The 21,123-nt window shown below is 55.7% G+C and overlaps 8 protein-coding genes across 8 annotated transcripts; 3 read left to right on the top strand and 5 right to left on the bottom strand.

The window, feature by feature from the left end:
- Positions 1 to 405: 405 nt before the first annotated feature.
- Positions 406 to 945, bottom strand: LTHEOB_7212 (uncharacterized protein; the record flags this gene model as incomplete). Its single annotated transcript, XM_035516554.1, has 1 exon — positions 406 to 945. One exon carries the CDS (start codon positions 943 to 945, stop codon positions 406 to 408), a length of 540 nt encoding a protein of 179 aa, XP_035371659.1.
- A 1,152-nt stretch (positions 946 to 2,097) lies between these two features.
- Positions 2,098 to 4,129, bottom strand: LTHEOB_7213 (DNA repair protein; the record flags this gene model as incomplete). The annotated part of the gene is made up of 3 exons (XM_035516555.1): positions 2,098 to 3,936; positions 3,982 to 3,995; positions 4,108 to 4,129. The coding sequence occupies 3 exons, from the start codon at positions 4,127 to 4,129 to the stop codon at positions 2,098 to 2,100; spliced, it is 1,875 nt and encodes a 624-aa protein (XP_035371660.1).
- Positions 4,130 to 5,011: 882 nt separating this feature from the next.
- LTHEOB_7214 (DNA repair protein) lies at positions 5,012 to 6,157 on the bottom strand (the record flags this gene model as incomplete). Its single annotated transcript, XM_035516556.1, has 5 exons — positions 5,012 to 5,146; positions 5,196 to 5,699; positions 5,753 to 5,975; positions 6,028 to 6,054; positions 6,117 to 6,157. The coding sequence occupies 5 exons, from the start codon at positions 6,155 to 6,157 to the stop codon at positions 5,012 to 5,014; spliced, it is 930 nt and encodes a 309-aa protein (XP_035371661.1).
- Positions 6,158 to 7,522: 1,365 nt separating this feature from the next.
- On the top strand, positions 7,523 to 9,242 carry LTHEOB_7215 (alcohol dehydrogenase; the record flags this gene model as incomplete). The annotated part of the gene is made up of 10 exons (XM_035516557.1): positions 7,523 to 7,647; positions 7,708 to 7,755; positions 7,817 to 7,869; positions 7,920 to 7,972; positions 8,020 to 8,071; positions 8,126 to 8,166; positions 8,222 to 8,257; positions 8,310 to 8,345; positions 8,401 to 8,515; positions 8,719 to 9,242. 10 exons carry the CDS (start codon positions 7,523 to 7,525, stop codon positions 9,240 to 9,242), a joined length of 1,083 nt encoding a protein of 360 aa, XP_035371662.1.
- A 1,249-nt stretch (positions 9,243 to 10,491) lies between these two features.
- On the bottom strand, positions 10,492 to 12,263 carry LTHEOB_7216 (uncharacterized protein; the record flags this gene model as incomplete). Its single annotated transcript, XM_035516558.1, has 4 exons — positions 10,492 to 10,778; positions 10,826 to 11,335; positions 11,384 to 11,486; positions 11,541 to 12,263. 4 exons carry the CDS (start codon positions 12,261 to 12,263, stop codon positions 10,492 to 10,494), a joined length of 1,623 nt encoding a protein of 540 aa, XP_035371663.1.
- Positions 12,264 to 14,375: 2,112 nt separating this feature from the next.
- LTHEOB_7217 (Ste ste11 protein kinase) lies at positions 14,376 to 17,406 on the top strand (the record flags this gene model as incomplete). Its single annotated transcript, XM_035516559.1, has 6 exons — positions 14,376 to 14,572; positions 14,629 to 14,702; positions 14,756 to 14,910; positions 14,968 to 15,046; positions 15,155 to 15,299; positions 15,369 to 17,406. 6 exons carry the CDS (start codon positions 14,376 to 14,378, stop codon positions 17,404 to 17,406), a joined length of 2,688 nt encoding a protein of 895 aa, XP_035371664.1.
- An 853-nt stretch (positions 17,407 to 18,259) lies between these two features.
- On the top strand, positions 18,260 to 19,560 carry LTHEOB_7218 (ATPAse AAA+ type core protein; the record flags this gene model as incomplete). Its single annotated transcript, XM_035516560.1, has 6 exons — positions 18,260 to 18,286; positions 18,340 to 18,962; positions 19,037 to 19,205; positions 19,272 to 19,370; positions 19,423 to 19,478; positions 19,530 to 19,560. 6 exons carry the CDS (start codon positions 18,260 to 18,262, stop codon positions 19,558 to 19,560), a joined length of 1,005 nt encoding a protein of 334 aa, XP_035371665.1.
- A 579-nt stretch (positions 19,561 to 20,139) lies between these two features.
- On the bottom strand, positions 20,140 to 21,044 carry LTHEOB_7219 (Mynd domain-containing protein; the record flags this gene model as incomplete). The annotated part of the gene is made up of 2 exons (XM_035516561.1): positions 20,140 to 20,918; positions 20,999 to 21,044. 2 exons carry the CDS (start codon positions 21,042 to 21,044, stop codon positions 20,140 to 20,142), a joined length of 825 nt encoding a protein of 274 aa, XP_035371666.1.
- Between the last annotated feature and the right edge of the window lie 79 nt (positions 21,045 to 21,123).

Raw genomic sequence — 21,123 nt, forward strand, 5'->3', positions numbered from 1 at the left:
CTCCAACTGAGGTACCTTCTTACTAATTCGTTCAGGACCTCGTTGCACACAAAGAGTTCACCGACGCGTCTGGAGCGGGATCAAAGGAAAAAAGAGTAAATTGTCCTACCAAGTAACAATGCTAATCATGAGCACAAATCATTCATGGCTATCAGTCAGCTCAGAGCTATCAGTCAGCAACAAGAATGGCAATCATGAGCACGAACAGGCAATGGGGAATCAGGCAGTCGTTGCAAGATCATGAGCACACACCAAGAATAGCTATCGGTCAGCAAAGAAACTCACTCACTCAGTCAGTCTCACTCATGCTTGATGTCACCGTAGTCCACTCAGTCAGTCTCACTCACGCGTAATGTCACCGTAGTCCAGCGCTCCTTCCTCCACACAGCACTCCGACACCAGAACTTAGAAGTCCTTGGGCGGAACCTGCGGCTTAGGCGGCGTCGGAGGCAGCGGGCGCTTGGTGTACGACAAAGGCAGCGGCGGCAGAGGCTTCGTGTAACGGCGGCGCGGGTCCTTCGGCGGGACCGGCGGCGGAGACGGGGTCGGCGGCAAAGGGCGGCCGTTGCTGTTGCTCTTGTTGTTGTCCTTCGGCGGGACCGGAGGTGCAGGCGGCGTGAGCGGAAGCGGCTTGTCGAGCTGCAACGGAGAAAGGCAGGCGCGAAGGATGCCAGAGCCTTGCGGCTGCTGCTCCTCCTCCTTCTTCTCCTCGTGAATCTGGTCGATCCAGTCGAACCATTCGGAGGAACGGTTGCTGGCGGCGCGGCCCTCGAGGGAAGCGAGGGTGTTGTAGCGGTGGAAGTTGGTGGTCTCCTCCGAGGCCATCAGTGGTTGCTGTTCCTGCATCACGGGCTGATAACGAGTCGAGAACAGGCGGCGGAGATGGTTCATACCGAAACGGTGCTTCGTCGAGTTTTTGTTGTCCTTGCGGCTGAGCAGAGGCATTCGCGAAGTACTGGATCTTCGTTCGGGTGAAACCGAGGTGTGTGGGGAAAAGGAGTAGTAGCGTAATATTGCAGTTCCTATATACACGTCTAGACGTGACGTTGAGCATGAACAATGCTGAACAAAGCCGTTGTTCCACGATGGTTCTCTTTGTCCTATTGCATATGGTGCATGTACAATGTTGGTAGTCATTGTTAAGATGAGTATACCACTCTAATTCCATCATGGACAACTTTAGAAGACGCAAATAATTCCAAATTCATAGAGCAATCTTTCGGAAAGGTCTGAAGTTGTCATGCCTTCGGGATTGCAGCGACAATTCAAAGCCTAAGTTTTGTAAAAGACAAGACCCTCACCATGGAGTCTCTAAGGTGCTTAACACTAAGGCATGGTTCAAAGTTGCTCAGAGCACATTCCAACTGCTGCAGATAGCTATGAAAAAACGGCACCGGCATCGAGGGAAGTTGTGCATGCTTTTAAAATCTTCACCATCGTGATTGGCAATGCTTCCCTCCACCATATTGTCACAGTTCCAAACACCAGGATTGTAGCGAAACGCTGCTGCGCAGACTTCACATCAAGCCCACTTTCTCCGGAACCCTCTCCAGTGCCCAGTAGGTGATTGCGATTTGACGGAAGGCGGCAGTGATGATAATGTTTGGGAGTGATTCAGAAACATAAGGGCTTTCAGCCCGTTGAGCAATCAATTTTCAAGATTCCACTCCCGTCAAAGCCTTTAAACAAGGCTTGAGAGTGGCATAGCAGTCACATGCAAAGCCTTGGTTGCAACAAGTCCAGGAATTATGAAACTAAGCTACCTTATCGAGTCTGACCTCTCATACCCATCTAGCTGTGCAGGTGTCAACGTAGAGAACGCGCTTTTACGAGCTAGCCTTTACGACCGCTCAATCTGTGCTGCACCTTTTGAACTCCGTGAAACCAAACAAAATGATAGCCCCTCCGGGTATTCCGCAAAAGAGCCAGCCTGGGACCCCGTCTCTCGTGTCCCTCCCAGTTAGCTAGCAAGTCCGCATGCTTCGTTTCGCCATGATTGTTGCTTCATGCTGAAGAATTGTTTTTCCCGTAGAAGAAATGTTAGTATCAAAGAACGCTGAAAGATTGGCACGCGTGGCAAAGCCTCGGAATCCTTAATCAAGCACCCACGTCGACCATCATGTTCGAAGCCTGCTCCAGAGGCTCCATCAACGAAGCCGCCACCGCCACGTCGAAGTCAGTGATGCCAGCTTGCTCGATAGTGTCCAGAGCTTTCGGAACGCCGATGAGAATGATTCCCTTGGGAACAACGACTCCTTCGACGCTGAAATTGCCGAAACTGACCAGGCGCTCCAGGTTGGGGCATGATTTGAATATTCCAGCGACAACAACTGTATCAACAGTGTTGCAGAAGGAGATATCGATGGTCTTGAGTTCTGGGTAGATTTTCTGGCCATCGAACACGTTCATGAAGGCCGTGTGTGAGATATGACGGCACGAGGCAATGTTCAAAGACTGGAGCTTTTCACCAGAGTGGTCCATGAGTGCTTGAAAGCCGTCTGACGCAAGGCCGATGGCCTCCTCAGGCCCATTGGGGTTCGAATTGTCGACATCTCGAGTACTGTTGAAGTCGGCAATGCGGAGCGGCGGATTAGCCCAGTCCGTGAACAGAGCAGCGAAGCCGCCGTCGGAGCAGTAGTCATTCTCGGAGAAGCGAAGCTTGCAAAGGTTCCTGCACTGAGTGTGAATGGCGTCAAGAACATCGTCATTCGCATCCAGAAAGTGCTCAAGTGAGAGTGTCTCCAATTCCTCACCAACGCAGCCAACCAGGTTCACAACACGCTCACTTGGAACCTCTGCGGACGTCTGGAGCGAAAGGTGACGGAGATTCTTGAGTTTGGCAATGTAATCGATGGACTTTGAGGTGATGCGGCGGCAAAGCTTCAGTTTGAGGCGGACGAGATTGGGGGCAGACTTGACCATAGTCTTCACAACATCGTCATCAAATGCCGCATCAAGCCATTGGAGCTTGACATCCTGCAGCTTCTGTCCCTGGCGCTTGAAGAGCTGGTGCCACACGTCGTTGGTGACCAGGTTCGAGGCATAGAGTTGCAGGTACTGGATATTCTTGCACTTGTCGAGCATGTACTCGACGTTCTCGTCCTTGAACTGGCAGGCATTTCGAAAGATGACTTTCTGAATGTGCGGAACGTTGGCGAAGAGCTCGTTGTAGTCCTCAGTCTCGAGGTATGCTGCGTCATGGACGGCAACGCTGTCAAGGTCGGAACGTAGGAAGAGTTTCAGCGTGCGCGGGGTGAGAACACGTTTCTTGGAGAAGATCTCAGCAATCCTCTCCAGAACGTTCTCGGGAAGGTCACCGAATTCGTCGATATCATTGTGGTGCTTCGCGACCTTCTCGATGCAAAGTTGTTCAAGTGTCTTGGCTCCCTGAGGCTTGTATGTCGCGTCCATGCGATCACTTTCGAGCTTGCGGCGGCGCGTCTGACCAGCGGGCTTCTTCTGCTTCTTCGATGGGCCAGCCTCGGCAGCAAGCTCTTTGCCGCAGGGTGTGCACAACAGGCCTCCGTCGGGGCCGGTCTTGCTGTATGGTGTGACGGTGAACCTCTTGTTGCAGACCTCGCAATTCTCGAGTTGGCCAGGCGGAGGCTGCGATTTCTTATACATGTCTTTGGCAAGAGCGTCGTCGTAGTCCGAGTCACTGTCTCCAGCCTGGGCCTTCCGCTGGGCCTTCCTCCTTTGGAAAGCCTTGCTCTTCTTGATCTTGGCCAGGTTCTTTGCCTCTGCAGCTATCTCGCTAGCCTTGCGCTTCCTGGTGGACGCGGAAGAAGGGCCCGCCTCTACCTCCTCTTGAGCGTCGTTGTTCGAGCTGGAGCCAGCGTCGGGTGTCTGTGGTGCGGAGTTCTGGGCCTCTCTCGCGGCTTGCTCGCGGCGGCGCTCGTAATCGTCGCGGATCTGGTTAGCAGAAATGTTGTTCGCCTGCGGAGGTCAGTAACGTGATCTACACCTATGCAAACGACGCACGAGGGCGAAAGCACCTACAGCTAAGAAATCCGTCAAAGCCGAATTCCTGCACGATGAAGTGAGAATGATTTCTCTGAAAGCGATCGTGCCAGCTTTATGCGGCTGGCAAGGGAGATTTGCACGTACGGGCCGCGGATGCGGTTGGCATTTGAGCGTCTGTTCGACCTGCTGTGTGTCAGTCGGGGTTCAGCGGGAATCAATCAGGCTGGCTTACATTGTGAGACGAGGGTGGGAGGAGCTGCGAGCGCAGTGCAGACGAGCGGTCAAAGCTAGCTGGCGAAAGACGAGAAGGTGAAGCCAGCAAGGAAGAGAGGCGACGCGGAAGAGAGGTGCTGTGAAACTGCGGGTCGTAAAGCTGCGGCGGAGGCGATAAGACGCGCTAGCGCCGACGCGAAGTCAGGTGGCAAATTCGGGGCGCGCTTTCCACTTTGACCAAAACGGCAAGCAAGTCGTCGATCGATTCCAAACAGCCCAGATAATCCATACATTGCACGAAGACTGAACACACAAACGAACATCATGCCAAAAACACCCTTCTAAAATTTGGATCTTATGTAGAATCCTTTGTCACAAAGTTGATGCGAATTCATTGAGAAAAAGCATAACAACCGTCACTGTGCAGCAAGGCCACACGGGCAGCCGCCGGAAATTGCACCAAACATTGTTCGAGAAGTTGATTCGGCAGCTTGATCAGAGTATTTTCATCGTAAAAAATAACTACCCCAAAGCGCTGTAGCCCATCTTCATCCGGACAGCTGATAGTGAATGTTTTCCTTCCTTTTTCCTCCTTCGACCAGCGCAAGACTTTTCCCCGTGTCCGTGGACCGCTGCCTCTCTCAAAGAAAGTTGTAGTAATTGGAGATGCTTGAATCAGAACCCTTGCCAAATCGAAAATGAAGAACGCAGCTATTTGAAATGTGAGCTGCTACTGGACGCAGCCCGGATCGCCTGAAGATTTTTCATCAATTCCTTTGCAAAACGCAAAGGCTGACCCTGAGCACCGAATGTCGAGGTGATTGCCCAAGATTGCTTAAGCATGGCGGGCCTTGCCCTTGTTGAGGGTGTACTCATCATCCGATTCTTCTTCATCACTGGAGGACTCCTCCTCGTCTACGTCTCCCCAGACGTCCTCCTCCTCTTCCTGCTTCGGCGTCGGGGTCTGCTTCTGTATGTTTGTTAGAACCTGCGCTCGATCAACAATGAATGAGACTTACGAATGCCTTGATCTTGGCCCAGCCAGAGCTCTTGCTGCTTGACGGCCTGTTCGTCTCCATGGAGTCCGCAACCGAAGAGCCAGGATGACCGTACTTCTTGGGGTCGAAGCTGCCTCCCCAAGGAGAGTAGCTGCCGTTCTTGACAGTAGAGTTCGACGACACGGAAGCGGCGTAGCTCGACGTGCGTGCTCCATAAGCACTCGCACCAGCCCTGCTACCACTAGCCCTGGAACGGTCTTCGACCGGAGTCCAGGCAACGCCGGTACCCGTCGATGCCGAGTCGTCAACCGATAAGTCATCGAAGCTGCCAATCAAATTGCCAGTGCCGGTCCTAGAGCTAGACTCTGCAATAGTTGAAGCACTATCGCCGAAACCACTGTACTCGTCGTCGTCGGAGTCGTCGTAGTCATCAGAGTCCGAGTTGCCGAGAACTTCGCCGTGATAAGTATGCTTGTCCTCCACGGCTTCGAACTCGAGCTGCTCCTTCATACATCCGTTGCATTTCTGTTTCCGAATGTTAGCCACATGAATGCATATTGGTAGCATTTATATCATACGGCATGGTCGGGCTTCTTGCGCTGTGCCTTTGCGAACTCTTCCAGGCCCTTATCCTTTCCGCACATGTAGCATGTGAGCTCTGTGACTTGCTGGGGTGTGCAGACAGTGCACTGAACGGTGAATGGGCCATCGTTATCGCGGATCTTCTCGCGCAGCTTGTTGAGCCTCTTCTTCGCAAAGTTTGAGGGTGCTTTGAACTTGCTGCACTTGGAGCAGCGGATCCTGTTGGCACTCGTAGTTAGTACAGATTTTTACTAGCAGATCAGACACCTACTTCTCTGGGAGCCGGATGTTCCTCAAGCTGTAATGCGAACATTGTCAGCAATGGCGATTGAGGCATCTGCGAGTTTGATGTCGACAGACCTTCCATCTGTGATGTCCGCATTCTTGTAGTACCCGCCCATATTGATGAAGGGTACTGATGTCGCCGTCAGAGAGTTGCGCTATGAGGAGATGGTCGCAAGCTACGTCAGCGTGAGGACTTAGGAAGTGAGGCTTTGATCTGTGAGCAAGTGTGTAAGCCATGTTCGACGCTGCATTGAAGTGTGTCTTGTGCCCAGGCGGACGAGGATAGAAAGACTCACGGATGCTCGGTCAAAAAGCACCAGGAGAGTTGAATGCTCGTGCAGGCGGTAGTTCTCTGTGTGAACCACCTGAATGACTGAATGTGTGGAGTGAATGTATGCCGGACTGAGAGTTGCGTCGTCGGGTGGTGAAGAAGAAAGGAAAGGAAGAGACATGAGATGCGTTTATAAGCACGGTCTGCTTGTTCAAATTCAGGGTCCAGAGCGTGTAAAGCAGGCAGTTAGGGTTCTCACGCCTGGCGCAGCATTAAAAGAGGAAGGTACGCGTGCGCGCGTGCGCCCCATAGCGCGTCGCCAGCCGCGTGAACTGCAAGCACATGTCGAGCGCAAGTGCGAGCAGATTGATTCTAATACCTCACGGCCCATTGATTGATCAATTCTTTCAATGGGAGTTATTTCATTTGCACGCATGGGCGGTACACGCCTACAGAGCAGCTGAAATGTCACGTGCCACTTTGTGGAAAGGAATTGTTGGGTAGCACTACCTCAGATTGGTCCTTCACTAGCAGATTGGCATCTCCCGCGACATGGGGAGAAAGACTCTGTTGTCCGAAAGCACGAAAGTTGAGGCTATGGGCAGAAGGTTCCGAAAGAGTTCGCGGTTGATTTTGAAGAGGTAGGCAGGAATAGGTCCAAGACATGCATATTTCATCGCCTCACTCTTCACTGATCTGACATCTGGAATACGCAAAGAGACGACCCATCTGGTTACAAGCCAGTGCCTGTATAGGAAAGGATCGGCATTGCGGAGCCCCCACGAAGTTCCCCGCAGACTCCACCCCGTGCAACGCCAACATCAATCCATACCCCGCGAACGCACCGACATCCTGCTCCGTGTCTGACTATCACTGCGCCGGGAGAAAGCTGCGCTTGGCGCCATCGGCCCACTTTCCCTCCCCGTCGGCTCTTTTCAGGCTGCATCTACCGCCTCTACTAGAGGCCCCGCCATCCATTGGGCGGCCCCGCTATCCCACCTGCCGAGCACCTTTTGGGGACGATACGGGTGTGGAGGCTTAGATTTCCCTGTATAGATAAATGGAACGCTTCTGCCGCCATGCTCTCATTTCCTCTACTCCCCGTTTCTCCATTTTCCGCCCAGCTGCTCCGCCCAGCTCCGCCCTGCGCTGCTTGACATCCCTTGTATTACGCCCACAACCCAGAACTCCACGACGCTACAACAGCACCATGGCTGCTCCCACAATCCCCGCCAAGTACAAGGCTATCATCTATGATAAGCCGGGCACCGTCTCCACCAAAGTTGTCGAACTCGACACGCCAGAGCCCGGCCCCGGCGAGGTTCTGATCAACTTGTGCGCCATGACCCCGCATATTTATCACCCATCCCCTCGTCTTACTCATCATCCGTATAGGTCACACTCTGGCGTCTGCCATTCAGACTTCGGCATCATGATGAACAGGTCAGCCTCCCACGTCAACAACTCCATCACCGTGCGTCTCTGACATCCCTGCTTTCTGCAGCTGGGTTCAGCTTCCATTCCCCACTCAAGCGGGCCAGGTTGGTGGTCATGAAGGTAATCCGACCTTATCGGCCTATCGGATTGGACCGTATTGACCCGCGCAGGCGTCGGGAAGATCGTAAAGATGGGCCCAGGCGCGGATGCAGCCGCCGTCAAAGTAAGCGCTGTGTCAACGGATCAACTCCTGAGCTAAGCAACGTGCAGATTGGAGATCGCGTGGGGATCAAGTGGGTCAGCGGAATCTGTGGATCCTGCGGTGTGTGACGGATCATTTTTGCTTGTCTGAGGCTTGTTCTGATATCCTCCGCAGTTGCGTGCCTTGCTGGTATGGATGGCCAGTGCATGAACCAGGTTCGCTCCTCTCCGAATGGAGGATTCCACAAATACATGCTGACTGCGTGACCAGAAAGTTAGCGGCTACTATACTCCCGGTACCTTTCAGGTTGGTCTTTCAGCTCGTGTGCTCCAGGAAACGTGCGATCTGACAGTAACAGCAATACGTCCTGGCTCCTGCAAACTACGTCACCCCAGTAAGTTTGACTTATCTCTGTGCTTGTCCTTGCTCATTCTCATGACCTCCATTAGATTCCAGATGGACTTGACAGTGCAGAAGCGGCTCCCATGCTCTGCGCCGGTGTGACGACATACTCAGCTCTCCGCAAGGCCAATGCTCAGAGCGGCGACTGGGTGGTTCTAGTTGGTAAGTTTCCTCCCGCTTTCTGCAATCGCAGTCAACTTCAAACTCCGCCTGTCTCATGCATTAAACCCCGCATGTCTGGATCCAATTTGCTTCGAACCTTCGTAGATTCCCCAAAAAGCAAACAACAACAAAACAACGAGGGATCCATACCTCTCCTATAGCCCCCCCAAATCCACCACCGAGCTAACACCACCCACCCACAGGCGCCGGCGGCGGCCTCGGCCACATCGCCGTCCAACTGGGCGCGCGGGGCATGGGCTACCGCGTCATCGGCATCGACTCCGACGGCAAAGAAGACCTGGTCCTCTCGTCGGGCGCGGAGCACTTCCTGCCCGTCTCTCTCGGCAAGGCGCTACCGGACAAGGTCAAGGAGCTGACGGGCGGGCTGGGCGCGACGGCCGTCGTCGTCGTCGCCGCCGCCAACGCCGCCTACGCCCAGGCCGCCGACATGCTGCGCATCGGCGGCACGCTCGTCTGCGTCGGCATCCCCGAGGGCGAGCCCGTGCCCATCGCCGGCGTCGTGCCGCAGTACATGGTCGCCAAGGCCCTCCGCATCGTCGGCGTCGCCGTCGGCGACCGCCGCGAGGCCATCGAGACCATGGACTTCGCGCGGAGGGGCATCGTCAAGACCCATTTCAGGCTGGAGAAGATGGACAAGCTGGCCGATGTCTTTCACGAGATGGAAGGGGGGAAGCTGCGAGGCAGGGTGGTGTTGGATTTGTCTTAAATCCAGCTCCTGTTGTAAAAGGAAAACAGTGGAAATCTAAAAGGGATGCTTCGGTGTCGAGAGACTGCGGGCTGGAGTTTGGGGTGTCGGTGTTGAGTAGGGACCGTATGTGCATGTCTGAGGGGGGTGCTGTTGTCCATTAGATATGACTCTCTTAGCATGTCAGGACGGCGAAGTTACCTTTGAACCAGCAACCAGATTGAAATACGCTGGAGAACGGAATGAATCGTAGCCTTCGTGGCCAGGCTTATCGACGTTGCGAGATGATACGTAGGAAATCGAATCATAGGTCTTCTGAAGAAACAAAGGAAGTTTTCTGTATCTTAACCGTGAGATGTTTCCTTGCATGTCTTCACGCACTCTCTATAGTACACAGGAGAAGACTGTTCCAACTTCTTCCTACGTTTGCCCATCCTTGAGACTCCGGGGACCCACAGCCAACTTGTTTCATCAATCTGGCAGTTGAAGAAGAGGTGTAGCAAAGGATAAGTAGAAAACGACAGAAAAAGAAAAGCGCCGAATGAAAACAGAGGAATTTCCTATTCTTTCCCCGTTCAATCCGACCAAAAGTTTTGCTGGTATCTGAGTCATCGACCAAGGTAGATACTCTTACCAAAGTTGTCGTGTCCGTCCAAAAGGTTTACCGTTCGAGAATAATCAAGAATTCAGGGGCCGTTCCGTCGTAACCTCGTGAAAGTTAAAAATGCAAAAAGCATAAGAGAAGGGCCGTGCTCCGAGGCCAAGTGCAATCTGCTTAAGGTGTTGTCGTTCCAAAACCAAAGATCGAAGATACTGAGGAAGAGGACGTAAGGATTGGGAGCGGGTATATGTGGTTTGTATGCGTTTTATAACTAAAGGTGCATCGCTGATAGAATGTAGAGTAAAGCGGATCTAAGGTGATGGACGGCCGACGAGATCCAGCTCGCCATTCTCGAAATGTGCAAGCGAGCGAGGGGCACGGTTGACCGACTGACAAGAGAAGCCACAGTGCTATCATGTGTACCTTGGCGGCGGCGGGGGGTAACCACCATATGCGCCGGAACTATAAGCTGCCGCAGATGCCGCACTGGCTCGTCGATAATAATCACCTTCGTCGTACAAGCTGTTGTGCCTTGTCTGAGAGCTGGGCGTGTAGTTGTTGCGTTGGCAATTCATGTCGAATTGCGCTCGAGATGCAGACCGTGGCGCTCCGTTGTCGTCGTCGCCCGGGTCGCTATATATGTTGCTCGTATAATACGATGCAGGAATCTCACCAACATTGCCTGGTTCCGAGCGAGTACCGTAACCGTCGCTCCTGGGAGTACTGAACGATGGGCTGCGCCGTCTTGAACCATTCATGCGGGAGCCAGTGCGGTATTGTCTGGTTTGCGTGGTACTTGGTGGATATTCTGAGTGACTGCTTGTCCGATAAATGCCGTTCGTGCCGCTCGCGCTTGAGGAGGTATTCGAGTATGTGCGAGGAACCCGCGATGGTCCACCAGTTTCTGGAGGCGCGCTTTCGCTGGTAAGCCCGCCTGCAGGAGCGGAGCTGGTTGCCTGGCTTCTCGGGGGAAAGTCGTCATAGAGTTTGCCAGTGCCCTCACGTGCAATGTACGGCTTGCGCTCGCGCTCAATAGGGATTGAAACAGGCTCATTGTCGGAGTCCGATGCTGCCGCCGTCTCCCTGGTATCTGCCGGATAAGACGGGTAAGACGAGGGAGGGGGTTGCATCGGAGGTTGTGTCGGGGGCGGAGGAGGGAAAGTGGGAGTCCGGATGGTGATCTTCCCGCTGGAACAGATGGCTGCAGCGCACCGCTGGCGCGCGGGCAGATTTTCGAACTTCGGGAACAGGCGCCGGGGAAGCTCCTTGGGGAAACGCTCTTTGATGTCATCGGCATTGCTGATGGGCATGTGCATGACAGCCTTGGCCAGACGTGCAAATTCGATCTCAGGGTGTCCCTGAATCATGAACGTCATCCAAGTATCAAAGCCCAAGGGCGTCAGTGCGGGAGTGTTTGGGACCTCGTCGGCCTTCTCCTGGACCAAGTGGTGGAGGCAACGCAAATCTCTGTACATCTTCGAAATTGCCGCATTGGACAGCGTTCCAAAGATCGCTGATCGGGTCAGTTTAGGTTCCCTCAAATGCAGATCATCGGACTTACTGCTCCAGGGATAGATCTCATCCTGGGTCCGAGTTTCCTCGTAGAACTTGCGCATCTTCGCTGGTGTGACAACTAAGGTCCCCTTTGGCTCGTAATCCTGCATCTATCACGAGGCGTGTCAGTAACAACACGAGCCGACGTCCGTGTTGGCGCGTACCAAGTGGAGAGCAAGGCCCCGTAAGAACTGGCTCAGCCTCAGGGTGGGCTGTCCATCTGCATCGAACAGCGGGCGCCATGTCTTCTCGATGGCCGTCTCCTCGACGTCCGTGAAGTGTCGCTGGACCGGGGGCCGCGGCGGGTATTGGGCATTAGCGCTGGTGTTGCCGTGCTGCGACGCGGCACCATACTGCGAACCGTGGTCCGACGTAACCGATGACGTCGTACGGGTACCACCGAATTTCGGTAGGGGACCGTCCCGCTCTCTAGCATCAGACTTAAAGTAAGGGTCTTGGACAGGTGGCTCAGGCGAATTGGAGCTGTCGGTCGAGTGGATGCTGTCGTGCCTGGTCGGAGACGGTGGCGTGTATACGCGCGGTGGGTAGGACGCGGTCGCAGATTCGTCCTTCGCCTGCGGCTTGCTCTGCGAGGGAAGCTGGCCCGACGACTTTAGCGTATCCAGGACTTGCTTCCTCACTTCTTCCGTTATCTGGGCTACCAGATCGGGATCAAGCTGGCTCGCGGCACTCGACTTGTCGAAGGCGCTGTTGACAGCCTCGTACACGGGCTGGCCCTGCTGCGAGCTCTGTGAGCCGTCCGCCGACGACGAGCGCGAGGTGCGTCGGCGTGGAGGGGCCGGGTAGGATGCAGTGGATGGCAGATGGTCTGAAGGCTCAAGGTAAGCTTCGTGAGGCGCGTCGGGGTTGCGGTAATCGTAGGCCATGGCGGACCGTTCCCGCGCCGGTGGTGGGCTGCTTATGTCGCTTGTCGCGCAGGAGTAATCGCCAGATGCGGCACGGAGTCGTGGCTGGTGTGGTTGACGACAGGCGTCACATCACATCGCTCGCATGAAGTGCATGCACGGCGAGGCTGAACGGGAAACGGGGTGATGGGAGGAGAGGTGCGTCGGGATGGGGTGATCTGGCAGATGTAGTGTGCTGGCTCTCAGCCTCGCGCCCGACGCAACGGTCACAATTGCGTTTGCCGGGTTCGTCAGGCTGCTTCTGATGGCCGACCGGTCAGGCTGGTGTGTTGGATGTGGTATTCAGACGTAGGGCAGCAGCGCAGGCGTGTTGGGTTAGTTGTCAAGAAATAGGGCAGGACGACTCTCGAAACATGGAAGGCTCATTCTCCACCAGCCAGCCTGCCACGCCAGAGATATGCATCGCAGAATCAAGTCGGCCGCGTGCGTCATCCCCAGAGCACACGGGAGAGCAGCCACGCCCGGCCCCGTTACCCCGTCGCCGCCCGCAAATCAGCAGTCGGAACGGCCTCGCTTGCCCGTCCAAGACCTAACCAGGCACGCGCCGCCACCCGTAAGCATGCGCATCGTCATTCTCTCCCATGCTGCCGGACGCTCCAAGAGACCCGGGAACCGCGCGCCCTCGCCGCTTGTGGCACTAGTCCGACCTCAGCCGGCCCGCCGTTTAATAAATAGAAGCCGGTATCCTTCCCCGGGTTGGCCAGATCGCCCGCTGCAGGAACCGGCTGTGCTCGATAACGGGCACGCGAAACTTGTTGCGCTGGCCCGTGGCAGCGTCGCATTCCTCACGTCATAGAAGTTTCCATGGGCACGTGTAGGTACTACTGCCACTCCGGAGGTTAAGCCCTTCCCCGCCGTGGCCTGGTGGAGCGACGTTAACGCAGGGTCTCTAAGAAGTTGCCGCGGCCAGGGTCGCTGGGCCGCTCTGGCACGCATAACATATAGCATGCACGTCACAACATGGTTCGTTGATAACGGATGCTGACGGACGCGCACGCTGATGCCGAGCGGGTTTCAAGCTGGCGCGCCACAGTCACTGGCCCCCCGTGCCGCCAACGGCGGCGCAGAGCAACGGAAAATTTGAGTTGTTTATGAAGAGGAAACGGCGGTCGAAACACAGAAACGACAGGCTGCCGAGACTGGTCGCCGAGGCGCGGCCCACCGGTGTGTTGGACTCCTACAGCAGTAGCCTACCGCCTTGCATCGTCACCTCGCCCCTCTTCTCCCACGGAGCATCCTTGGGCTGCTGGACGCCGCTCTCTCGCCAACATCGTCGAATGTCCCTGCACCGCACCGCTCGTGGCCGCACAGTGATTTTCCGGGATGCGGAGCTGCGGTCGCCCTGCGTGAGCCCAGCGGCGGGCGCGTACGAGCGGCGCACGGTCGCTGCGCTAATCTTACTACGTAGCCTGCCTCAGCGGGTGTTTCAGCTTTGCAGGGCCCACGAATCGCAGCGCGCCGCGCCTGGCTACCGGACTTCTCAGCTGTCTGGACGTTGAGAAACAAAGCTGCCGCTCTGTCCTGCGGCCTCTTGTGTCGTGGGCGTTGCCTCTCTCTCTCGACCCTTTGTCCGTTGCTGCGTGTTCGGGGTGCCCGCCTGTGCCCACCGCGAAACGCCCAGCATCTCCCTGTCTCACTTCTAAAATCCGCTGCGCATCCCGCAACGCAACCTCCACGCACCCTCTTCGCATCCTTTTCTGAATCGCGCCGGTCCGCGATCCTTGTGCGAGCCTCCGCCTTGCGTGCTCACAGACCTCAAGCCCGACTCCGGCTCCCGACGACCGTCCTCGGGCACACCACACCGCACCGCTCAACTACCGCGTGCACCCTCACACTCGCCTGCTGCGCCGCAGCTCCTGTTCCGACGCATCGCTGCCCGCGTCGCCTTTGTGAGCGCTGCTCCTGGGCCGTCCCTCCCATTATCAGCGAACAATAAGATCGACCGCCGCGACCGCCATGCTCTTATGACGCTGTTTAATTAGGAGGAAATAGCACTTACGACCTCTCCTCGAGCCTACCTACTCTATAATCCACCCCGCCGGTCTCCCGCAATCAAGGGACCACACCACCACTATGGCCATGCTTGCGTCCAAGTCGCAGTATGTCGCTCCCATGGGCAACTCGGCGCCAGCATCGTCGTCTCACTACCCCCCGAGTTCCGCCAGTCACCGCCATCCGCACACCTCGGCCGCCGCCCATAACGGCACACGGTTCGCCAGCCCGACCGAGTCGGAGTTCTCTGAGACTTTCGATGCTCCAGGCTCAGTAAAGTATGGCACACGGAATGCGGGCGACATCTGGTGCAAAGGCTGACCAGACCGTACAGGAACTGGGATGAGGAACGCGTTGGAGAATGGCTGAAGAGCATAAACTGCGCCCAATATGTGCAGCTCTTCAAAGGTCTGTGGAAACTGCTGTTGGACCGGGACCATCCCCTGCTGACCCCAACATAGAGAACAACATCAACGGCGAGGTGCTGATGGAGATGGATCAAACTCAGCTGAAAGAGATGGGCATCAAGAAGATCGGCGACCGCGTTCGCATTGGCTCGCAGGCGAAGCTTTTCAGGAATAAAGAATACCGCAAGTCGAAGCGCAACTCGAATAGGGTGAGCCTCGCCGCCCCGTGGACATGGCATGCCGTATGCGGCTAACCTTCTGATCAGGAGTCGCTGGCTCTCCTCGACAGCGCAAGCTACACTCCTCCGTCATCCGGCTCACCCAGGCCCCTTCATTCAGCAAGAGGTGCACCTATTACTTCCCGCTCCGACAGAAGGATGTCACGGCAAATCGGTGGAGCTGACTGGAGCTATATCCCAGGCCATTCGGCTCGGAAACAACCGTCGCGTCCAGGATCGCCCCTCGTCGACCAAGAAAACCGCGGGCTTCGCCCTCCGACGTCCGGCAACATGTACAGCCCTAAGCACTCGCTCAAGAAAGACGACTCGTACTTCGGCCAGCCTCTTAGCGCCAATTCTTCTTCAGGCCGCGGTCCCAGGTCCGCCACCACTCCCGTTGAGACGCCGCAAACCGCCCGTTTTGCTAACCATATACGCGCAAGTCCCAGCCAGGACGGTTCAACCACCAACAGCAGCGCTCTGCCCGCCGACAAAGCCTTGATTCGAGTCATCTATGACAACGGCAGGTCCTCCGTCATTGATATTAAAGGATGCAGGTCGGCCGAAGACATCATGCTCCAGGTGCTGAGGAAGGGCGCGCTCAACGAAGCCCATGTCAAGAACTATTGTTTCTACGTGCTCGACGGCACTGAACCTAACCCAGCCCTCTGCCGTAAGCTTAGCGATGTCGAGCTGATTCGCGTGTGCAACGATCGGTCAAGGATGGAGCGGAACCGCCTCATTCTTCGCAAGGTCCACGCCGGTGAACCCGAGGATGACCAACTTAAGGCCGCCGCCAGCATTGCCGCACAACAACACAGTCAGCTAAACCCCACAATATTACCTACTACGGCTCGAGGCCAGCTCAAGATTGAAAAGCTTACGGGCGAGTCCCTGGCTGCAGTAAGTTATCCGCTTTCTCCGGCATCGCAGAAAGAACGCGAACGGCACATCAACTCGACTGCCAAGGACCTGGAACGCTCGGACAGCGATCGTTCAGCCAGCAGGACTCCGGACAGGCCAATGAAGCAGTTCTACGGCGGCCGCCCACCGAGCAACCTTATTACATCCGATCTGGCCTCGTACTTCCCGGATGTCGAAAAGGAGGAAATGGACAAGACTATCCGCATGTCTGTCAGACGGTCTCGCCGGCTGAGTCGAGCCGCCAGCCGTCTCAGCACACTAAGCAACTTCAGTGTTGCCTCAAGTTTGAAGGATGCTCCACCACTCCCCTCTATTGCTGACCAGTGGCTTAACAACAATGGTGGCCAAGCCAAGCCCTTACGACCACTCTCGGTAATGCGCCTCGGCCTGCCGTCTCTAGGTCAGACGGCGTACCGCGATTCGATAACGTCATCCGTCCTCGAACCGCTGGAAGAAGAATCCCCCACCGATGGCTCGTCAATCCGCAAATCCTACGTCTCGTTCGGCGGGGACAGTGGATCTGAAACCGTGGCTGTCACCGATCCGGAGGGCCATACAACGCTGCACAGCTACTTCGACGATGGCGGCAGCAGCTTCGCCGGCAGTAGCCAGGGTACAGAGGCCGGCGACTCGTTCAACAAGCGCTTGAGCTCGGCACTGGCCGAAGACGGCGAGGAGTACGACGAAGAGCTTGAGGAATACCTCGAGACTGACTCGTGGGAGAACGTCAAGTACATGAAGGGCGCCCTGATTGGTCAAGGTTCTTTCGGCAGCGTGTATCTCGCACTGCACGCTGTGACGGGTGAGCTGATGGCCGTGAAGCAAGTGGCGCTGCCAACCGGCGGCACTGTTGACCCCAAGAAGGCGAACATGCTTGATGCGCTGAAGCGCGAGATCGGCCTGTTGCGCGAGCTGAAGCACCCCAACATCGTGCAGTACCTCGGCTCTAACAGCGATGAAACGCACCTCAACATTTTCTTGGAGTACGTCCCAGGTGGCTCGGTTGCCACGATGCTGGTCAACTACGGTCCTCTCCTGGAGCCACTTGTTGCAAACTTCGTGCGCCAGATTTTGACCGGCCTCGCATACCTGCACAGCAAGGATATCATCCATCGCGACATCAAGGGCGCCAACATCCTCGTCGACAACAAAGGCCGAGTCAAGATCTCCGATTTCGGAATCAGCAAGCGAGTTGAAGCCTCCACTCTGCTTTCTCCCTCGAGTGGCAAGAAGGGAGCCAACCGCGTGTCGCTACAGGGCTCTGTCTTCTGGATGGCGCCTGAGGTCGTCAAACAGACTGCATACACACGCAAGGCTGACATCTGGTCGCTTGGCTGCCTGATCGTCGAGATGTTGACGGGTGTCCACCCCCATGCCGACTGTTCGCAGCTGCAGGCAATTTTTCGCATTGGAGCTGCAGGCGGCAACGCAAGCCCAACGATCCCCGACAACACCAGCGATGACCTCAAGTTCTTCCTCAGTCGCACGTTCGAGATTGAGCACGAGAAACGCCCGAGCGCCGACGAGTTGCTGGAAAGCGAATTCTGCGTGGTCAAGGCGTAGAATGTTCGCTTCGATTCATCGACAGGAAGTCGTTAATTGTGTTCTTGTTCCTTTTTCTGTTCTCTTTCTTCACCACGCTCATACTCATAATGCTGCGCCCTCGCTTATTCTTCGCAAGTGGCGCATTTGAACATTTGGCCCTGACATTCGACATACGACTTCACGTTTTTCAAAGAAGCGACGAAAAGCAAGATGGATGGGGGAGGAGAGGATGATATTTTTTGAGACGTCTTGTCATGACGAATGGCCATACCTCCTGTTTTTACTCACCGTTGAACGGATCACCAAATCTGGAGGCAATGTTGCATTTTCCTCACGGAAGCCTGCCGCACACTCCCCACGGCTTCCATGCCGTTCTTGTATTATATCCCTGTTAGGCTGAAAGGCCATTGATTATTATTATGCATAGCTCTTGTACGGGTGGTATCTGCAAATGGGCGGTAGGTAGGATAGGATAGGATAGTTCAAGGGAAATTTGGAAAGATGATCCTTGTACATACCGAGTGACGACAAATGTGAAATGCTGTCCATGCGCGCTTGCTCATACAAAGCTGTGACAGTGGCGGGGCGGCATGTGATCTCATAGGCCAGCCGCGTAAAGTGGCAGGCGCGACGCGTCGCCCGAAGCGCGCCTGCACGCACGTTCTTTCCGTCATCATCGCACACCCAACTACACCACAAATCACCTCACAGCGGCAACCCAAACGACGTCCGTGCCATGGCATTGCTCGTAGACAAGCACCGACCGCGGTCACTCGACGCGCTTACCTATCACCACGAGCTCTCCGACCGTCTCCGCGCCCTTGTAAGGCCCCCGCCGAAAGATAGCATTGTCGCAAACCTGCACCGTCACATGTCTCCACAGAAGCCTCCCGATTCTGTAGTAGCACTCGCTGACTCGCATGCGCAATTGCGCGTTCCCATCCCAAACAGGCACAAAGCGGCGATTTCCCTCACCTACTCGTATACGGGCCGTCCGGCGCGGGCAAGAAGACGCGTATCGTTGCGACGCTGAAGGAGCTGTACGGCGCGGGCGTGGAGAAGATCAAGATCGACAGCCGAGTGTTCCAGACGTCGTCGAACCGCAAGCTCGAGTTCAACATCGTCGCGTCCAACTACCACCTCGAGATTACGCCGTCGGACGTGGGCACGTACGACCGCGTCGTCGTGCAGGACCTGCTCAAGGAGGTCGCACAGACGCAGCAGGTGGATCTAGCGGCGAAGCAGCGGTTCAAGGTCGTCGTCGTCAATGAGGCGGACCACTTGACGAGAGATGCGCAGGCCGCGCTGAGGAGGACCATGGAGAAGTACAGCCCGAATCTGAGGCTAATCTTGTTGGCGGAGAGTACAAGCAATATCATCGCGCCTATCAGGAGTAGGACGCTGCTCGTGAGGGTGGCGGCGCCCACGGAGGAGGACATCGTGGAGGCGTTAAAGGTGGCGGGGAAGAAGGAGGGGTGGAAGGAGAACGAGGAGTTGAACAAGAAGATTGCGAGAGAGTGCGGGAGGAATCTGAGGAAGGCATTGCTGATGTTCGAAGCGGTCCACGCGCAGAAGTAAGTGCTACTCCTCCTTGAATCGAAGAGAAAGAGAGAAGGGCGAGGACTTAGGAGTACTAACGAGCTAGCAGTGAGAACGTTACGGAAAACACGCCTATCCCCCCGCCAGATTGGGAGGCGCTCATTGCTCAGATCGCAAAGGAGATGGTCGAGGAGCGCTCACCTGCTCGTATTATGCAAGTTCGCGCGAAGCTATACGACTTGCTCACCCACTGCATCCCACCGACCACAATCATCAAGGTACGACCGGACAGCATTCCTCCATGTATTTGTTTTGATCTAGGCTAAATTGATCCATTCTGGCAGACGCTCACATGGAAGCTGATCCCTCTTTGCGACGACGAGCTGCGAGCCGACATAGTTAAGTGGAGTGCTTTCTACGAGCACAGAATAAAGATGGGCAGCGTGAGTCTCCATCAGACAGAGAGAATAGTTGGCATGCTGACACACATGACAGAAAGTTATCTTCCATCTTGAGGCCTTCGTTGCTAAATTCATGCGTCTGTACGAAAGGTGAGTATTAGCTCCACATGTCAAGACATGCATCAGCTGATCTCCAAGTAGTCATCTCATGGGTATCGATATCGATTTCTAAGCAATAGCAACACACGAGCTGTCTTCTTAAGGATACACTTCAACGGAGAAGCATACATTGCACAAAATGGCTGGACACTGGGGAACGGCGTTGAACTGCTTATTATACTACGACGGGTAGGAAATATGACTACTTTCTGACTGCTGACCTTTCTTCTACTCTTGCTCGTCTGGGATACTTTGTTCTTATGGTGTATTGCAGAGAGCAACTCTTTCGTCTCCATTTTGTCTTAGTTGTTTGTCTAAAAAGCAGAGATCATTTTCTTTCTTCCTTTTCATAATCCATGCCTACGTTTGCAACTCAATAGCTAACCTACCGCCTTGAAACCATTAACAATAGAAAGGGTATTCCTTGGAAATACCTTGAATGGTAAGCCGACATTTCCCCTCGCCTGGTATTAATCGAGCAATCGCAGAGCCGTATCTGACGTGGAAGTTTCCCACACCGGCAATTCTCCCAGTTATCCTAGCATTGTACTCTCAGAGAACTTCCAGTCAGTTCAATGGTCAGTCTTATTTTGCCCATCACGCCAACTCAACGGTTTCCCTCGAAACCATTGCCTCTTTTACCTGCGGTTCCCTACTCACACTCTTCATCGCTGTTCACAACCGTCGTCCCGCAGATCTTGGCCGCCAGTTCCCTCAACGTCTTCAGCGTCTCTTCTTCTTCCAACACGACATCCCCCGACGTGATGTCCGACTTGCTATCGAACAAGCTAGCCACGACCGTCGAATTTTCGACGTCCCTTCCGCCGTGCTTGGCCAAGTCCTCACACGCCTGCCTCACGGCGCTAATGCCACCATCACTGCCGCCGCCGCCGCCGCCGCCGCCACTGCTGCCCTTGCTGCTACCGCTCTTGCCGCCGCTCTTGCCACCACCGGCGGGAACCCAGTACCACCACGGCAGTGCCAAGGCTCCAGCTCCGGCAGCGGCCTCGGCGCGGTCGAGAAAGCGGCGGTAGTCGCGGAGGGGGTTGCCATGGCTGGAGAGCAGCGTGTCGACGGGCGGGCGGTTGCGGCGGTCGCGGTCGTCGTCGAAGAAGCGGTGCTCGTCGTACAGGCGGAGGAGGTAGGCCTTCAGGAAGGTCGAGGGCAGGGTTTCGGGGTCGAGGAGGGAGGGATCGACCGCGGCAGCGGAGGTGTCGCGAGCGACGTCGACGCCGTTGTTGGTGTTCGCATTGTCGCCGTTGCTGGAGTTGGTCTCGTCGCGGCAGACTTTCTTGTGGGCTTTCCAGTCGGCGCGCTGGCAGGCGCGGGAGCAGTAGAGGGTGGTCTTGCACTTTGAGCAGTGGGAGAGCGGGCGTGAGAGGGCGGCTTCCGCGATGTGGCACTTGTGGCAGGCGCGGGTTGAGGGCTCGGCTTGGTCGGGGACGGTCAGCTGCGGGACGACGAGTTTGTGGGGATGGGTTGGGGGAGGGGGAGGGTGCGCGAGGGCGTACGGGCGTTGTCGATGTCCATGGGGACGGGGTCGGTGCCGTTGTTCATGGTGTTGAACTTCTTGGTGGCACAGGTTTGTCGTGTTGCTACAGCGAAGGACGTCGGGGCGCTGTTGGTTTTGGAGGAA

Source organism: Lasiodiplodia theobromae (assembly GCF_012971845.1).
Source record: "Lasiodiplodia theobromae strain AM2As chromosome Unknown scaffold_21, whole genome shotgun sequence".
Taxonomy (NCBI): domain Eukaryota; kingdom Fungi; phylum Ascomycota; class Dothideomycetes; order Botryosphaeriales; family Botryosphaeriaceae; genus Lasiodiplodia; species Lasiodiplodia theobromae.